The sequence below is a fragment of the Bubalus kerabau genome, chromosome 1 (genome assembly GCF_029407905.1).
Source record: "Bubalus kerabau isolate K-KA32 ecotype Philippines breed swamp buffalo chromosome 1, PCC_UOA_SB_1v2, whole genome shotgun sequence".
Taxonomy (NCBI): Eukaryota; Metazoa; Chordata; class Mammalia; order Artiodactyla; family Bovidae; genus Bubalus; species Bubalus kerabau.
This window is the reverse complement of record NC_073624.1, coordinates 92131465-92150576: the sequence shown is the minus strand read 5'-3', so window position 1 is coordinate 92150576 and position 19112 is coordinate 92131465. Positions and strand designations below refer to the sequence as shown.

At 37.1% G+C, this 19112-nt stretch overlaps 1 protein-coding gene across 5 annotated transcripts in view; it reads right to left on the bottom strand.

Annotated features, from left to right (window-relative positions):
* Positions 1-19112, bottom strand: part of SPATS2 (spermatogenesis associated serine rich 2) — a 158581-nt gene that overhangs the window by 36744 nt on the left and 102725 nt on the right. For all 5 annotated transcript variants that reach the window (XM_055582908.1, XM_055582886.1, XM_055582876.1 and 2 more), the window contains one exon: positions 4130-4209. In XM_055582908.1, coding sequence (XP_055438883.1) covers positions 4130-4141 — 12 coding nt within the window. In that variant the 5' untranslated portion in view covers positions 4142-4209. The remainder of the gene's footprint in view (positions 1-4129; positions 4210-19112) is intronic.

The window sequence follows — 19112 nt, the reverse complement described above, 5'->3', positions numbered from 1 at the left end:
ATTCCTAATAATTTGTTGCTTTCTTGGTTATTCTATGCAGGCAATTCTATTATCTATAATAATAGCAGTTTTTCCCCCCTTCCTTTTTATTCTTTATAATCTTCATTTTTTGTCTTACTGGACAATGTGAAATTGGTTATTTCTTCAAGAAGACCCATTTTTTTTTTTTTTTGGTAGGGAGTGGTAGTTAGAAACCAAGATCTAAGAGCTAGGTGTGTTTATTGCTATTAGGTTGGTGTATGCTTACTCCTTGGAAGAAAAGTTATGACCAACCTAGATAGCATATTGAAAAGCAGAGACATTACTTTGCCAACAAAGGTCCATCTAGTCAAGGCTATGGTTTTTCCAGTGGTCATGTATGGATGTGAGAGTTGGACTGTGAAGAAGGCTGAGCACCGAAGAATTGATGCTTTTGAACTGTGGTGTTGGAGAAGACTCTTGAGAGTCCCTTGGACTGCAAGGAGATCCAACCAGTCCATTCTGAAGGAGATCAGTCCTGGGATTTCTTTGGAGGGAATGATGCTAAAGCTGAAACTCCAGTACTTTGGCCACCTCATGCAAAGAGTTGCCTCATTGGAAAAGACTCTGATGCTGGGAGGGATTGGGGGCAGGAGGAGAAGGGGACTACAGAGGATGAGATGGCTGGATGGCATTACTGACTCGATGGACGTGAGTCTCAGTGAACTCCGGGAGTTGGTGATGGACAAGGAGGCCTGGCGTGCTGAGATTCATGGGGTCGCAAAGAGTCGGACACGACTGAGCGACTGAACTGAACTGAAAAGTAATTGTGGTCTTGCACTGCTGAGCTTTGCCGTTTGATATTGGAATACGTTCTCAAATAAATGTGGTTATGTTATACATCATTTTAATGCACATTTCTCACTTTTTTTTTTTGCTAATGACATTACTTGCTGTTTATTCTATATTTATTTTAGACTAGGGAAATGATGTTAGACAAAAAGCAAATTCAAGCAATTTTCTTATTTGAGTTCAAAATGGGTCATAAAGCAGTGAAAACAATTTGAACATCACCAATGCATTAGCCCAGAAACTGCTAATGAACGTACAGTGCAGTGGTGCTTCAAGAAGTTTTGTAAAGGAGAGGAGAGCCTTGAAGATGAGGAGCACAGTGGCCAGCAACTACAAATTGACAACGACCAAATAAGAGGATTGTCAAAGCCGATTCTCTTTCAACTACATGAGAAGTTGCTGAAGAACTCAATACCAACCATTCTATCGTCATTTTGCATTAGAAGCAAACTGGAAAGGTGAAGAAGCTCAGTAAGTGGGTACCTCATGAACTGATAGCAAATCAAAAAAACCATTGACTTGAAGTGTCATCCTCTTTTATTGTGTAACAACAAACCATTTCTCGAATGGATTGTGATGTGCGACAGAAAGTGGATTTTGTACAACTCCCGGTGATGATCAGCTCAGTGGCTAGATAGAGAAGAAACTCCAAAGCACTTCTCAAAGTCAAAGAAAGTGAAAGTGAAAGTGTTAGTCGCTCAGTTATGCCCAACTCTTTGTGACCCCATGGACTGTAGACTGCCAGGCTCCTCTGTCCATGGGATTCTCCCGGCAAGAATATTGGAGTGGGTTGCCATTTCCTCCTCCAGGGGATCTTCCAAACCCTGGGATCGAACCTGCATCTCTTACGTTTTCTCTTGTATTGGCAGGCAAGGTCTTTATCACTAGCATCACCTAGGAACCCCCAAGAAGGTCCAAAGCGCTTTGGACCAAACTTGCACCAAATCCAAACTTGCACCAAAAAAAGGTCATGGTCACTGTTTGGTGATCTGCTGCTCCTCTAATTCACTACAGCTTTCTGAATCCTGGCGAAATCATTACATATAAGAAGTATGCTCAGCAAATCGATGAGATGCACTGAAAACTGCAATGCCTGCAGCCTGCATTGGTCAACATAAAGGGCCCAATTCTTCTTCATGACAACACCCGAATGCATCTCGCACAACCGACATTTGCTTCAAAAGTTAAATGAATTGGGCTATGGAGTTTTGCCTTATCCGCCATATTCACTTGACCTCTTGCCAAACAACTACCCCTTTTTCAAGCATCTTGACAACTTTTTGCAGAGAAAATGCTTCCATAACCAGCAAGAGGCAGAAAACGCTTTCCAACAGTTTGTCGACTCCTGAATCATGGATTTTTACATTATAAAAATAAACAAGCTTACTTCTTGTTGGCAAAAATGTGTTGATTGTAATGGTTCCTATTTTGACTAAAGATGCATTGGAGCCTAGTTATAATGATTTAAAATTCACGGTCTGAGACCACAATTACATTTGCACCAACCTAATACTAGGATGTGATTATTTCTAGGTCCTTTCAGTGGATAGAACTAGGAAATTTTGGTTTTTACAACATAAGTTTATACTGACACCATCAGTTTAAATATACTATTAAAAGGCTTTTTTTTTTTTTTTTTTTTTGCCACACCGTTCAGCATGCAGGACTGAACCTATGCCTTCTGTAGTGGAAGCACGGAGTCCTAACCAGTGGACCTAGAGAAATCCCAAAAGACTTTTTATAAAATGGTTTTTAAACATGTATTTCTCTTCTCTAAACTGAAAGTTTTTTAGCTCTTAAAAACATTAACATATTTCTTGATTTGCTTTATTCTATAGTATTCATAAAATAATTATAGAATATAATATTACTACTAATGAAAAAAGTTGAATTCATTTTCACTACATTCCTCTGAACATTTCCAGTAAGAATATTAATACTGTGTTCAAAGTCAGTGGGAAGATTTGTTCTAGTTTACCTTTCCCTGAAGATGAAACATTTTCAGGATCTCAACCTTATATAAGATCTCAGTTCCAATTTTTAACCCAGGACAAGCTTTGTGCTAAATCTGGGGCCTGTGTGGTAAAAACACATTTGTTACTGAGACTGGCAAAACATATCAGAGTTACCTAGCTCAGGCTTACCACTCAGCTTTTTAGTTTCTTCTATATTTTTGGCCCTAGAGATTTCCCTTCTTGTGTTCAGCTATGTTTTTTTTCTTTTTTGGCCACACCATGTAGCCTGCAGGATTCTTAGTTCCCAGACCACGAGTTAAATCTGGGCCCTTGGCAACGAAAATGGAGTCCTAACCACTGGACCACCAGGGAATTCTTTGGCTATGCATTGAAAATGATGTATTTCATTTTCATTCTGTATTTGTAAGCATTGTACATTAGAAATATTTTCAGGATATCTAGTCTGCCATATTGCTTGAAAAGGAAGCCCTTTTACAGATGAAGAGAAGCAAAGTATCTTGTTCAAGTTATTAGCAGAATCTGTATTAGGACCTAAGTGTTTTTTAGTATACTTGCTTTCATGTCATTCTATACTTTTTTTTGTTTCAGGCTTAATTGAACAATGATAAAGTATAAAACTATAAAAGTGGGATGGTATATAATCTATAATTCAAAGAGCATGAATTTATAATATACATTTTTGAGATGAGCAAAAAATTACCATGATCACTAGAAAATGGGCTTTAGGCAAAACTTACAGATTTAATGATAAAGGTAAAATTCTCATAACTGAAAATGCAACATTGTTTATATTATTGAACCAATATGTATCTATGACTCCAGAATCAACGATTTACTTTTTAAATGAGATGGAGAACACATGTAAAGCTTTTGTTCTATGTTTTTTCTCAAAATAGCTCATTAAGGGTTATATTATTAAAGACAACCAGGTTCCCTTCCAAAGATACGTTACTTAGAAAACTCTTCTTGCTCTAAAGTCTCCTGGTCTTAAAAATCCTCTTCAAGTGAATGGGATGATCCTACTCAAGACTATTCCTTAAAGAATGTTAGCAAATTAGATACACACTTAGCCATATACATACTGTTGTATTAATTAATATTAAGATGTCCAAGAGAATTTAGAATAAATAATATGTATATGGATACATGTAAAGAAAATTGTTCATACTTACAGGCTCTGATTCCTCAAAACCTTCATGGTAGTTACTCCCTGATATACAGTGGCATTCATACAGTTTTGTTCTTAATTTTCACTTTCTTAATGAGTTTGTAGCCAATGATTTTATTAGTACCTAAATTTTAACAAGACATTCAAGTTTCCTATCCACAGTAACTAGACATACCTTTTCTTTCATGTTTTCAAAAGCTCCTCCTTGGGCCAGTACAGTATTGGACTGCAAATCAAAAATGAATCCTGATGAATCTGAAGGAATGAGAAGGAAAAAATATATTCAACAGGATCCAAAACTAACATAACAGCCTGCAAAATATAAGGGCCAATACTAGCGGCTTTTCTCTCATAAACAGCTAATAATTAAACAGAACTTAGTTGTTATTTTGCAAATTCTATTATATAACTGATAACTACCTTTGCATTCAAATTGTGAAATTAATTGGATTTTAGTAGAAATTATCACAGCTTGAGAAAAATATTGAAATCAATTATATTAGACTGTACAGTAATCCTTGATATCTTTAACTATCCTAATATAAAAGGCCCTCTAAAAATACTGTAAGTAAATAGTTCAAGGTAAAATTTAACACTAACAAATCTGAATATGTGAGAATGAGAGCTTCTATAACATTAATAATAACAACACATAAAAGTACTTTCCATCTTTTAGACTGCAACACACACACATCACATTCTTAGGACTATGAATTTCATAAATATATTTGCTTGTATTCCCAATATAATATATGATAAAGCAATTTACCAGTGTTTATATTAATAGCATAAATGGGAAAACTTAGTTCAATGTAAGAAATTATAGAAAAGAGTTTGCACTTAAAAAGAAAAGGCTATCGGTGAATTTAATCAGTTTCTTTACCCATGACTATGTGATCAACAAATTACCTCAGCTTTTACACTTGATAACTTTGTTTTACTCTAATGAGATGTGATCCTAGGAAATAGCTAGAGTGCTTCTCAAATTCTGATGTGTATACTTATCATTGGGGGAATGATAAGTTAAATAGCAGGTTCTGATTCAAGTGTCTGATGTGTGGCCTGAGATTTTTACTCTCAAGTGGTATCAACATTGCAGATCCAAGCTACCATACTTGAGAGTACTTTGGGGGTTCAAATTTCAACAAAGCAAGAAAAAGGGGAAAATTTGAGAAGAGGGGTTGCTATAGTCTGAATATTTGTATTTTCACCTCCAAACTCATACGCTGAAATCCTAAAGTGATGGTATTAGTAGGTGAGGCCTTCAAGAGCAGAGTTCTCATGAATGGGATCAGTGCTCTTATTAAAAAGATTCCACAGAGACCTCTGCTACCACGTGAGGACACAACGAGAAGTCTGCAACCCAGAAGGCCCTCGCTAGACCATGTCGGCACTCTGATCTCAGATTTCCAGCCTCTAGAACTGTAACAAGTAAATTTCTATTGTTTATAAGCTACTCAGTCTGTGGTATTTTGTTAGAGCAGTCTGAACAGAGTAAGATGGGAGTATAAAAAATACAGTAATATTTTAGTACACTTTTCAAATTCTTTTAGTATTATTACAGATGTGCTTTAATTAAAGCCTCTTTTATATAGCTCAATCTTTATCCTGTGTTTTATATAATACCTCCTAGTGCTACAGAAGATTGATAATTTATATGTTAGAATGATAATAGTTTTTTGTTTCTAAAAGTAGAAAAGAGGATATGAATAGAGCCTGTGTCATTCCAAGAGAAAGTACACTTGCCAATTACCATTAAATTGTGAATTAACTTTTAACCTCTGTAATACTGGCAGTTTCATCATTGTTACCCAAAGGAAAAATCAGGTTACATTTACGCAAACTCAATACTTAAAGCCTGAATTTTCTAGATAATGACCTAATACGGTTTACACTGAATTATCTTTATTAACTGCAAAGAAACATAGTATACACAGATGAAAATTTTACACAACCAAAATACTATTGCTCAACCTTTTCAGAATTGCTTTAGGTTATCCAGATGATATAACTTCACTGCTGTTAAGTACAGCTGACCTTTGAACACTGCCCAGGTCTACTTATACACAGATATTTTTCAATGGTAAGTATTACAGCATACACAACCTGCAGTTGGTTGAATCCATGGATGCAGAACTGTGGACACTGAGGCCCAACTGGAAGTATCTCCCACTGCACTCAGGGGTCAGCACCTTTCAGTTCAGTTCAGTTCAGTTCCGCAGTCGTGTCCGACTCTTTGTGACCCCATGAATCACAGCACGCCTGGCCTCCCTGTCCATCACCAACTCCCACGGAGTTCACTCAGACTCACGTCCATCGAGTCGGTGGTGCCATCCAGCCATCTCATCCTCTGTCATCCCCTTCTCCTCTTGCCCCCAATCCCTCCCAGCATCAGAGTCTTTTCCAATGAGTCAACTCTTCGCATGAGGTGGCCAAAGTACTGGAGTTTCAGCTTTAGCATCATTCCTTCCAAAGAAATCCCAGGGCTGATCTCCTTCAGAATGGACTGGTTGGATGTCCTTGCAGGTCCAAGGGACTCTCAAGAGTCTTCTCCAACACCACACTTCAAAAGCATCAATTCTTTGGTGCTCAGCCTTCTTCACAGTCCAACTCTCACATCCATACATGACCACTGGAAAAACCATAGCCTTGACTAGATGGACCTTTGTTGGCAAAGTAATGTCTCTGCTTTTGAATATGCTATCTAGGTTGGTCATAACTTTATTTCCAAGGAGTAAGTGTCTTTTAATTTCATGGCTGCAGTCAGCACCTTTAACCCCCATATTATCCAAGGTCTCAAAGACACATTAATGAGCACTGAGATGATACAAAGAACATCAGTAATCTTAGGAAAGAATCCAACCACCAATCTCTTTTAAGGAAAGGTGCTTAAATGCTCAGTTGTGTTTGACTCTTTGAGACCCTATGGACTGTAGGCCACCAGGATCCTCTGTCCATGGGATTTCCCAGGCAAGAATACTGGAGTTGGGTGCCATTTCCTTCTCCAGGGGATATTCCTGACCCAGGGATCAAACCCATATCTCTTACATCTCCTGCACTGGCAGCAGATTCTTAAGAGGGGATACTTAATTTTATTATTTTTTCTTTTTATTTTAATTGGAGGCTAATTACAATATTTTAGTGGTTTTTGCCACACATTGACATGAATCAGCCATGGGTGTACATGTGTTCCCCATTCTGAACCCCCCTCCCACCTCCCTCCCCATCCCATCCCATGAGGGGATACTTAAAACAGCATTTTGGGACCTATATTTAAATAAGCTATTGGTATCACTAACTTCTTATACATCATCTAACACCTTTTATTTTTTTCCGTTTAGCAACATGCTAGATGAAATGAAGCGCAATGCAAACAAAGGGTAGTTCTGCAAACACTTTCAGTGATCGCCTCCCCCAAATTAGTGTAAGTATTATTAGAGTTTATCTGGCATACCAGTTGGGATAATGATTAAAAATACATACAGAAGCTATTTCAGTCAGGATCTCAGCAGGAAACAAACAGCACATTGAGACTGGGAAATGTGAAGAGAGTTTAATGAAGGGACTATTTTCGAAGGTGCTGGTAGGGAGTAGGGAAACCACAAGAGAGGGCACAGTACTCCCTGGCTAAGAATAGCCATGTATATTGCTACTGGAGGTTTTAAAGACGGTAAGGAGGGAGCAGCAATTACTGGAATCTGGAGACAGAGGCCTCTTTCATCTTTGTTTCATCTGGTGTGGAGATGGCCATAGGATAACAGTCCTTTAATCAGAGGACACAGTAAGCCCACAGTGACCCTTCAGGCAAAGACTAGGGGAACAGATACTCCTATCTCACTCTCCTCCCTGCCTCTGGTCTCCTGCCTTATGCTGCCCAACAGCCAAATTCAACCAGAAGTCCAAGGCAAGAAACCTGTAGTCTGACTTGCAGTCTGGACAGGTCAGCCTCCTGGGGTACAAATGCCCATTTTGTATTTATATTCTAAATCATGAGTTTGCCAAAATGGGAAAGCAATAATTTAACATCTTGTCTATTCACCAGCTAATACTGTCTTTTTACTTCCACTAACAAACTCAAGTAGATTAAAAAAACCCTGCTTCAATGAACTGGAGCTTAAGTGCCTCTCAACATTATAGGGAAAATAAACTTTAATTCCCACCAACAATATTTAGTGATTTAACAGTTCTCCTATTTTTTTCATGCAAATAAAGCCTAAGATTTACTTAATTCCACTGTTAGTAAATGAGGTAAGATCTCATCCTTTTGCACCTACCCTATGATTGAAGATTATAAATTTTCAAAGAAAAAAACTGAAGTTAAATATTATACTCAGGCAAGATTCATAAAGGATTCATAAAGGATTCTCTCTTGAGATTCTCATCTATTTCATTCTATCAGGAACCATCTCACAATTTCCTTGGAATTATTTCAAATATCACACATTTAGGAACATTTTGCGGGCTTCCCTGATGGCTCAGATGGTCAAGAATCTGCCTGCAACGCAGAAGACCTGGGTTTAATCCTTGGGATGGGAAGATGCCCTGGAGGAGGAATAGCTCCCATTCTAGTATTGTTGCCTGCAGAATTCCATGGACAGAGGAGCCTGACCAGCTAGAGTTCAGGGGTCGCAAAGAGTCAGACTCAACTGAGTGACCAACACTAGTTTTATCGGGTAAAGAATGCTATTTACGGTATCACTGACATATTTGCAAACATTAGAAAACATATTGTTTTCACTGGCTTCAAAAATCAGGCAAAAGTTGTTGCAATGAGGACAACACAGAAATACCTGAGTCTGACTATCACATGTATCAAATCAGACTTGAAAAGGTTTTCTTTTTTTTAACTGAGGTATAATTGACACACACATATATAACATTATATTACGTAGTTTCAGGTATGTAGCATGATTTGATATTTGTATATACTGTGAATTGATCACAAAAAGTCTAGTTAATATCTATCAACATACACAGTTAAGGGAAACTTTTTTCTTGTGATAAGAACTTTAAGATATATTCTCTTAGCAATACAGTATTATTAACTAGAGTCACCAAGCTATACATTATATTCCTAGGACCCATTTATTTTATAATTGGAAGTTTGTACCTTTTGACCCCCTTTACCCATTTGGCCATCCTCCCACCCAACATCTTTGGTAACTATCAATCTGTTCTCTGTATCTATCAGCTCTTTTCCTCTGTAAGTTTTAGATCCCACATATAAGTGAGATGATACAGTTTGTCATTCTCTGACTCATTTTACTCAGTATAATGTTCTCAAGGTCCATCTACAGTGTCACAAATGGCAAGATCTTCTTTTTATGGCTGAGTAATATTCCATTGTATAAATGCACACCAGATTCTTTATTCATTCTTCCACCATATGAAGACACTCAGGTTGTTTCTATATCTTGGCTATTGTAAATCATGCTGCAATGAACATGGGGGTGCATGTGTCTTTTCAAGTAAATGTTTTTGCTTTCTTTGGATACATAACCAGAAGCTGAACTGATGAATAGTTCTGTATTTCCTGGCCAACACTTGTTATTTCTTGTCTTTTTAATAATAACTATTCTTACAGGTGTGAGGTAGTATCACATTATGGTTTGGGCTGCATCTTCCTGATTAGTGATGTTAAGCACCTTTTTATGTGTCTGTTGGACATCTATCTCTATGTCTTCCTTATAACTGAATACATATCTCAACAAACTTTGAAACACAGTCTAATTGTTTTTAATTAATAATTTAACCTGAAGACCATACTGTATTTTCATAATTAATTTGGTTAAAAGTTCTGATTATATTCGCAACTCTGAGGATGGCAGGAAGAAAGGCAGGCAAGCAGGAAGGGACAGAGGGAAGTGGGAGGGAGGAAAGGAAGAGAGAAAACAAGTATTGGTAGGATGTGGAGAAATTGGAACAGTTCATACACTGCTGGTGGGAATGTAAAATGATACAACTGCTATGGAAAGCTATATGGTGGCTCCTTAAATAACTGAAGATATAATTATCATGATACAATTCCATGCCACTCTAATGGCAGAAAGTGAAGAGGAACTAAAGAGCCTCCTGATGAGAGTGAAAGAGGAGAGTAAAAAAGCTGGCTTAAAACTCAACATTCAAAAAACTAAGATCATGGCATACAGTCCCATCACTTCATTGCAAACAGATGGAGAAAAAGTGAAAACTGTGACTGATTTTATTTTCTTGGACTCCAAAATCACTGCAGACAATGACTGCAGATACAAAATTAAAAGACACTTGCTCCTTGGAAGTAAAGCTAGGACAAATCTAGACAGTGTATTAAAAAGCAGAGGCATCACTTTGCCAAGAAAGGTCTGTATAGTCAACACTACAGTTTTTCTAGCACTCATTTACAGATTTCAGAATTGGACCATAAAGAAGGCTGAGCACCGAAGAATTGATGCTTTCAAACTGTGGTGTTGGAGAAGACTCTTGAGAGTCCCATGGACTGCAGGAGATCAAATCAGTCAATCCTAAAGGAAATCAACCCTGAATATTCATTGGAAGGACTGATGCTGAAGCTAAAGCTCCAATACTCTGGCCACCTGATGCGAAAAGCCAACTCACTGGAAAAGATCCTGATGCTGGGAAAGATTGAGGGCAGGAGGAGAAGGGGTGGCAGATGATGAGATGTTAGACAGCATAACCATGAATCTGAACAAACTCTGGGAGACAGTGAAGAACAGGGGAGCCTGATGTGCTGCAGTTCATGGAGTCGCAAAGAATGGGACACAACTTAGAGGCTGAACAACAACAACAAATGCACATACTAGACCCCCACCATAACAAATGAGGAGGGGCTTAGTAAAAGCTTTACTACTTGGCATTCTACCTAAAAATATTTAGCAGAATTAATATTATGAAGACACAGTAAGGCTCCCTGAAAGTCCTAAGTGAATTCAATCTGATTATCAATGAGAAGATTGTTTCTTTCATGGAAAAATCTGTCCCCCCAAATTCCTGGTGCTTACAGTAGACAGAAGCATAGAAGGAGCTTCCCAGGCATGGAGTAAGTCTAAGGATTCTCACAGGGGTTACTGAATGTGTGTCTTTGAATTTAACAACTAAAAACCTATTGTTTTAGATTGTTTATGTATTTTTTCACTGACATGATGGTAAATTACTGTATTATCCGATTTGACAAGCAAAGAGAAAGATGGAAATATGATCTCTTCCAAAATACCTTCTCTTAACTTTACAATGATGAGAAAAATCAGTTATGGTACTATTCTGTACCCAAAGCCTGCAGTAAGAAACCTACTGCAGAATCAAAGACTGAGTCCAAGTTTTATGCTATCCATTAGTGCTGTAACTTATCAAATATACTAGTTCTCAAGTTGCATTATTTCAACAAAAAGGCGGTATATCATGTTTCTTCCAAGGATCTCAGATTTTTGTTATTACTCCCTGATATTCCTCATACATACATGAAACAAGCTGGATAACAAAATTATTCACATTTCACCATGGCCAAAGACAGATCATACATTTAAGAGCCAATTAAATGCAGATAAGACCAAGGGTGAAGAACCCTAGACAACCTAAGAAGTGTGGTAATCACTTGTCATATTTTCTCAAACTGTATCAACTCCCTCTTAAAAATTAAAAAGCAAAAAAAAAAAAAAAAAAAAATTAAAAAGCAAACTCAAAAGCAGAGGCAACGTACCAGAAGTGTTATCTCATGAACAATTAAAGAATCTGAAGTTCTCCTTAGTATTTAACCACCTAAAAGAAAATAATTAGCCTCTTGCAATTGCTTTTTCTCATGCTAATTTTGAGAATAATCCACATGGTGGAGTTCACTTTCTTCACCGAACTAATGGCACATAGGGATGGGGGTTATGTTATACACATGTGAGTGCAAGGAAAAGAACTGTCACAGGCACTACTGCTAAAGCCTAGGAGTGTACTCACAACTTCAAAACTGAAGATGCCACTAACTTTAGCTTCCTAGGTGGTAATTCTTTCTTCTGTCAACTTACCACCTAAGCTTGGAAGAATTATGACTGTTTTGTGTAAGAAATAAGATACCAATTTTAAAAGGTGGGGGGGATTATGTATAAATAAAGGGGAATCAGGCTTAGAAGGGAAGCAAATCAGAGATGGGAAATTAAGAAAGGCAACTATGTCAAAGTGCCATTTTGTAAGATTTCTAGTTTGCTTTAAGTATTTCTACTATAGTGTACTGTTGTAGCTTTCTGCAATGCTAACACTTTTAAAATATATTAAGTTGTTAAGTTATTTAAGAAACCTCCACCCTAGTTGACAATGGCCTAACACAAAAAATACTCTTAGTAGGTTGTAAGGGGTCTCATCAACTGGTCTTTTTAGCCATTTCAGATAACTAATGTAGCTTAAATGTCCAGGAAAACCCACACTTCAACAACCAATCTGCTAAGTGGGTCCTTCATGAAAGAAAACAGCTTTCTACCTTTCTGTTATTTCTGCTGACATTTATCATCTAGTCTTTTGTTTTGTTTGTTTTTTGCCCTTGTTGTAAGGCTGTGGGACCTTAGTTCCCCTCAAGCAGGGACTGAATGAACCCACACTCTCGGCGGTGAGCACAAGTTCTAACCACTGGACCGGCAGGGAATTCCTAAGCAAGTCATCTAGGCTTAAAAGCTGATTAATCTTTTTCTTTGCTCCTCTGAATGCTTCTTCAACTACATTCTGATGTATTTTGTGCCTCTTTTTATAGACATTTACATTGGGAAATTTCCTAACATCTAGAATAAGTTCTGATTTTTCAAGGTAGAGCTTGATGGAAAGTCACAGTTTTTATTAAGCAAGAAATTAAATTCTACTTTACTCTTACTAGTAGATTTTCCCAGGTTTTAAGCAGATGCAACAGAATAAGCTTCTATATTTTAAGTTCCAAAAGTTCTTGAATGGTCTCATTATTTAAAAGGTTTGCTGGTTGAATGGAAGATAGGAAATTCAGTCCACCACCTGTCAAAATTTTCTTAGTGATATAATCTAGAGAACAGCCAGGAGGCAATAATATTGATTTTAATGTCCAACCTCTTCTGTCTCAATGCCATCTCTCATTAGTCTAGAAATAGTATTCCCATATATGAAATAAAATGCGTAATTTAAAAAATTATTTCCTTTTCCATACTGTCCTTCAGATTCTCAGAATCCTGCCAACTGTTTCAAAAAAGAAACTCAACTTTGTAAGTTGAAAAGATTAAAGCACACAAGCACGGAAATTGAAACTGTAATCAAAAATCTTCCAGCAAACAAAAGCCCAGGTCCAGACGGCTTCACACCTGAATTCTACCAAAAATTTAGAGAAGAGCTAACACCTATCCTGCTCAAACTCTTCCAGAAAATTGCAGAGGATGGTAAACTTCCAAACTCATTCTATGAGGCCACCATCACCCTAATACCAAAACCTGACAAAGATCCCACAAAAAAAGAAAACTACAGGCCAATATCACTGATGAACATAGATGCAAAAATCCTTAACAAAATTCTAGCAATCAGAATCCAACAACACATTAAAAAGATCATACACCATGACCAAGTGGGCTTTATCCCAGGGATGCAAGGATTCTTCAATATCCGCAAATCAATCAATGTAATACACCACATTAACAAATTGAAAAATAAAAACCATATGATTATCTCAATAGATGCAGAGAAAGCCTTTGACAAAATTCAACATCCATTTATGATCAAAACGCTCCAGAAAGCAGGAATAGAAGGAACATACCTCAACATAATCAAAGCTATATATGACAAACCCACAGCAAACATTATCCTCAATGGTGAAAAATTGAAAGCATTTCCTCTAAAGTCAGGAACAAGACAAGGGTGCCCACTTTCACCATTACTATTCAACATAGTTTTGGAAGTTTTGGCCACAGCAATCAGAGCAGAAAAAGAAATAAAAGGAATCCAAATTGGAAAAGAAGAAGTAAAGCTCTCACTGTTTGCAGATGACATGATCCTCTACATAGAAAACCCTAAAGACTCCACCAGAAAATTACTAGAACTAATCAATGACTATAGTAAAGTTGCAGGATATAAAATCAACACACAGAAATCCCTTGCATTCCTATACACTAATAATGAGAAAACAGAAAGAGAAATTAAGGAAACAATTCCATTCACCATTGCAACAGAAAGAATAAAATACTTAGGAATATATCTACCTAAAGAATCTAAAGACCTATATATAGAAAACTATAAAACACTGGTGAAAGAAATCAAAGAGGACACTAACAGATGGAGAAATATACCATGTTCATGGATTGGAAGAATCAATATAGTGAAAATGAGTATACTACCCAAAGCAATCTATAGATTCAATGCAATCCCTATCAAGCTACCAACAGCATTCTTCACAGAGCTAGAACAAATAATTTCACAATTTGTATGGAAAAACAAAAAACCTCGAATAGCCAAAGCGATCTTGAGAAAGAAGAATGGAACTGGAGGAATCAACCTACCTGACTTCAGGCTCTACTACAAAGCCACAGTTATCAAGACAGTATGGTACTGGCACAAAGACAGAAATATAGATCAATGGAACAAAATAGAAAGCCCAGAGATAAATCCACGCACATATGGACACCTTATCTTCGACAAAGGAGGCAAGAATATACAATGGATTAAAGACAATCTCTTTAACAAGTGGTGCTGGGAACTCTGGTCAACCACTTGTAAAAGAATGAAACTAGAACACTTTCTAACACCATACACAAAAATAAACTCAAAATGGATTAAAGATCTAAATGTAAGACCAGAAACTATAAAACTCCTAGAGGAGAACATAGGCAAAACACTCTCTGACATACATCACAGCAGGATCCTCTATGACCCACCTCCCAGAATATTGGAAATAAAAGCAAAAATAAACAAATGGGACCTAATTAACCTTAAAAGCTTCTGCACATCAAAGGAAACTATTAGCAAGGTGAAAAGACAGCCTTCAGAATGGGAGAAGATAATAGCAAATGAAGCAACTGACAAACAACTAATCTCGAGAATATACAAGCAACTCCTGCAACTCAATTCCAGAAAAATAAATGACCCAATCAAAAAATGGGCCAAAGAACTAAATAGACATTTCTCCAAAGAAGACATCCAGATGGCTAACAAACACATGAAAAGATGCTCAACATCACTCATTATCAGAGAAATGCAAATCAAAACCACTATGAGGTACCATTTCACACCAGTCAGAATGGCTGCGATCCAAAAGTCTACAAGTAATAAATGGTGGAGAGGGTGTGGAGAAAAGGGAACCCTCTTACACTGTTGGTGGGAATGCAAACTAGTACAGCCACTATGGAGAACAGTGTGGAGATTCCTTAAAAAACTGGAAATAGACATGCCTTATGATCCAGCAATCCCACTGCTGGGCATACACACTGAGAAAACCAGAAGGGAAAGAGACACGAGTACCCCAATGTTCATCGCAGCACTGTTTATAATAGCCAGGACATGGAAGCAACCTAGATGTCCATCAGCAGATGAATGGATAAGAAAGCTGTGGTACATATACACAATGGAGTATTATTCAGCCATTAAAAAGAATACATTTGAATCAGTTCTAATGAGGTGGATGAAACTGGAGCCTATTATACAGAGTGAAGTAAGCCAGAAAGAAAAACACCAATACAGTATACTAACGCATATATATGGAATTTAGAAAGATGGTAACAATAACCCTGTGTACGAGACAGCAAAAGAGACACTGATGTATAGAACAGTCTTATGGACTCTGTGGGAGAGGGAGAGGGTGGGAAGATTTGGGAGAATGGCATTGAAACATGTAAAATATCATGTATGAAATGAGATGCCAGTCCAGGTTCGATGCACGATACTGGATGCTTGGGGCTGGTGCACTGGGACGACCCAGAGGGATGGAATGGGGAGGGAGGAGGGAGGAGGGTTCAGGATGGGGAACACATGTATACCTGTGGCAGATTCATTTTGATATTTGGCAAATCTAATACAGTTATGTAAAGTTTAAAAATAAAATAAAATTAAAAAAAAAAAAAAAAGAAAAGATTAAAGCATTTAAAAATGATGATTAAAAAAAAAAAGAACTCAGATAAATCTTCAATGACAGTACATGTTACATGCTGATTCTACATTATCTGTGAACTAATTTTTTTTGCAAAATTTTGTACATAAATCCACAGATTACATGAATTCAAATAGCTATTTAGAAAATTATGAAGCCACATGGCAATTATTTTGATATCTGCTTATAGCCAACTTTCAGGTTTTTTTTTTTTTTTAAGGAAAGTGGCACTAAAAAAGAATAAAAAGTAAAATATCTAGCTAAATTTTTCTTTATTTCCAAGTAGTGAGAAGGACTGACTGAGTTTCATCTTTCCACTTGTTAATGTCTTCCTGCCCTTTGTAAAAGTAAAAAATAAACTGTGGTGTGTCTAAAAGATGGATAGCCAGTAAAAATGTGTGTGTATGTGTTTATGTGTGTGTATAATCAAGGAAACTAAATAATCCAAAAACCCGAAAATCAGTCTGTGAATAAATCAAGTCTTCTAATATGCATCTGTGTGAGCTGAGTCTGAAGAAAAACATTACGTCTAAAGAAAAACATACTTTCCCCTACTAAGGGCCTATTTTTAGTCTCTCTTACAAGTCAAACCCTCTTTATAGGTTTTGCTAACATTTCTCCAGTTAATAGCTCTTCTATTTTATGGAATCATCACTCTTGGATGTCCTTACAATATATGTCATAGTTCTGGGTTTAAGACAGGAACTGGGTGAGTTGAATGCATAGGTTTTTATTTTTGTTTTTTAAACTATTTTTTGCTCATCCTGGTCCTTCAGATTTTCAAGAATTCTGCCAGCTAATCCAGGAAAGAAACTCAATTCCATGTCAAAAAAATTAAAATACTTATGAACTATGATATTTAAAAGTAAAACAAACCTTCAGTTACTAAGATCAGTGCACACTAACTGGCGGAATTCCTGAGCAGTTGAAGCAGAGTAAGGAGGTGCAAATTTTTTTAGAATTCCTATGTGGTAGAACTAATTCTGTTTAGATTTAAGAGACATCCTACTTGTCATTATAAAAGATTTTGCTGTGGATGTTCCTTTTAATACTGTAAAATAGTGAATGTCTTCCTTCTGTATCCCAACTCATCCCCATACTTCAAACTACAGAAATGAACAAGACAAATCTAATTACATACTTTGGTCTCCAACAAAATAATGACTTTTCTCATAATATACAGCACTGCAAAATCTGTCATTCTTCATTCATTAACCTTCGTGCAAATAAGAATTAAATATGTCAGCTTTTCTTTCTTAAAATGACTTATGGATCAATAATCTACTTTTATTATAAACATTTCTATTTCTAAATAGTTGTTACAATTATCACAAAGTGGACACTAGATTTTAGTATTATACTTCTGAATGTAAGAAACATACTGCCTAAATAGCACACTTGTTTAAGTCCATCTGTCTTAGTAAATTCTTTGAAAAAATTTTTATTGTGAAATATATGGAGTTATTATATATGAAATTACAATTACGGAATTGAATATTTTATGTGTGTGTGCCTTTACAGTGCCTGTAAGATCATGTGTCTTCTTACAAGTAAATATAGTCTATTCTTTGCTAAATAATATTTTATTGCATGATTCAGTTCAGTTCAGTTCAGTCGCTCAGTTGTGTCTGACTCTCTGCAACCCCATGAATGGCAGCACGCCAGGCCTCCCTGTCCATCACCAACTCCTGGAGTTCACTCAAACTCATGTCCATAGGGTCGGTGATGCCATCCAGCCATCTCATCCTCTGTCGTCCCCTTCTCCTCCTGCCCCCAATCCCTCCCAGCATCAGAGTCTTTTCCAATAAGTCAACTCTTTCCATGAGGTGGCCAAAGTATTGGAGTTTCAGCTTTAGCATCATTCCTTCCAAAGAACACCCAGGACTTATCTCCTTCAGAATGGACTGGTTGGATCTCCTTGCCTTCCAAAGGACTCTCAAGAGTCTTCTCCAACACCACAGTTCAAAAGCATCAATTCTTCGGCACTCAGCTTTCTTCATAGTCCAACTCTCACATCCATACATGACCACTGGAAAAACCATAGCCTTGACTAGACGGACCTTTCCATTGTTAAATCTAATCTGCTAATGAAGGACAACAGGGGTGCTTATAGTTTTTGGCCAGTACAATCAATATTGTTTTGAATATTCATGTACCAGTCTCTTGGTGTACCTGGAAATGGATTTCTCTTGAGTATACTCAGGAACAGAAGTTAAGTCATAGGCATTTCTCCAAAGAAGACATACAGATAGCCAAGAGGTACATGAAGGAATGTTCAACATCACTAATTATTAGAGCAATGCAAATCAAAACTACAGTGAGATATCACTTCACACCAGTCAAAATGGCTATCATCAAAAAGTCCACTCACAATAAATGTTGGGAGAGGGTGCGGAGAGAAGGGAACACTCTTACACTGTTGGTAGGAATTTAAATTGGTACAGCCACTATGGAGAACAGTATAGAGGTTCCCTAAAAAACTAAACCTAGAGCTACCATATGACCCCACAATCCCACATCTGGTTGTATACCTGAAAAAAAACGACATGGTCCGAAAGGATGCATGCACCACAATGTTCACTGCAGCATCGTTTACAACAGCCAAGACATGGAAGCAACCTAAATGCCCATCGACAGAGGAAGGGATAAAACAAATGTGGTACATATACACAATAGAATATTACTCAGCCATTAAAAAGAATGAAATAATGCCTCTGCAGCAACGTGGATGAACCCAGAGATTGTCATACTGAGTGAAGTTAAGTCAGACAGAGAAAGAGAAATATCAGAAATATTTTATGACATCCTTATAAGCAGAATCTAAAAGGAAATGATACAAATGAACTTATTTACAAAACAGAAACAGATTCACAGACTTAGAAAACAAACTTATGGTTGCTGGTGGGGAAGGATGGGGGACAGGATAGTTAGGGAGTTTGGGACTGACACGTACACACTGTTATATTTAAGATGGATAACCAACAAGGACCTACTATATAGTACAGGGAACTCTGTTCAATGTCATGTGACATCCTGGATGCAAGGGGAGTTTGGGGGAGAATGAATACATGCACGTATATGGCTGAGTCTCTTT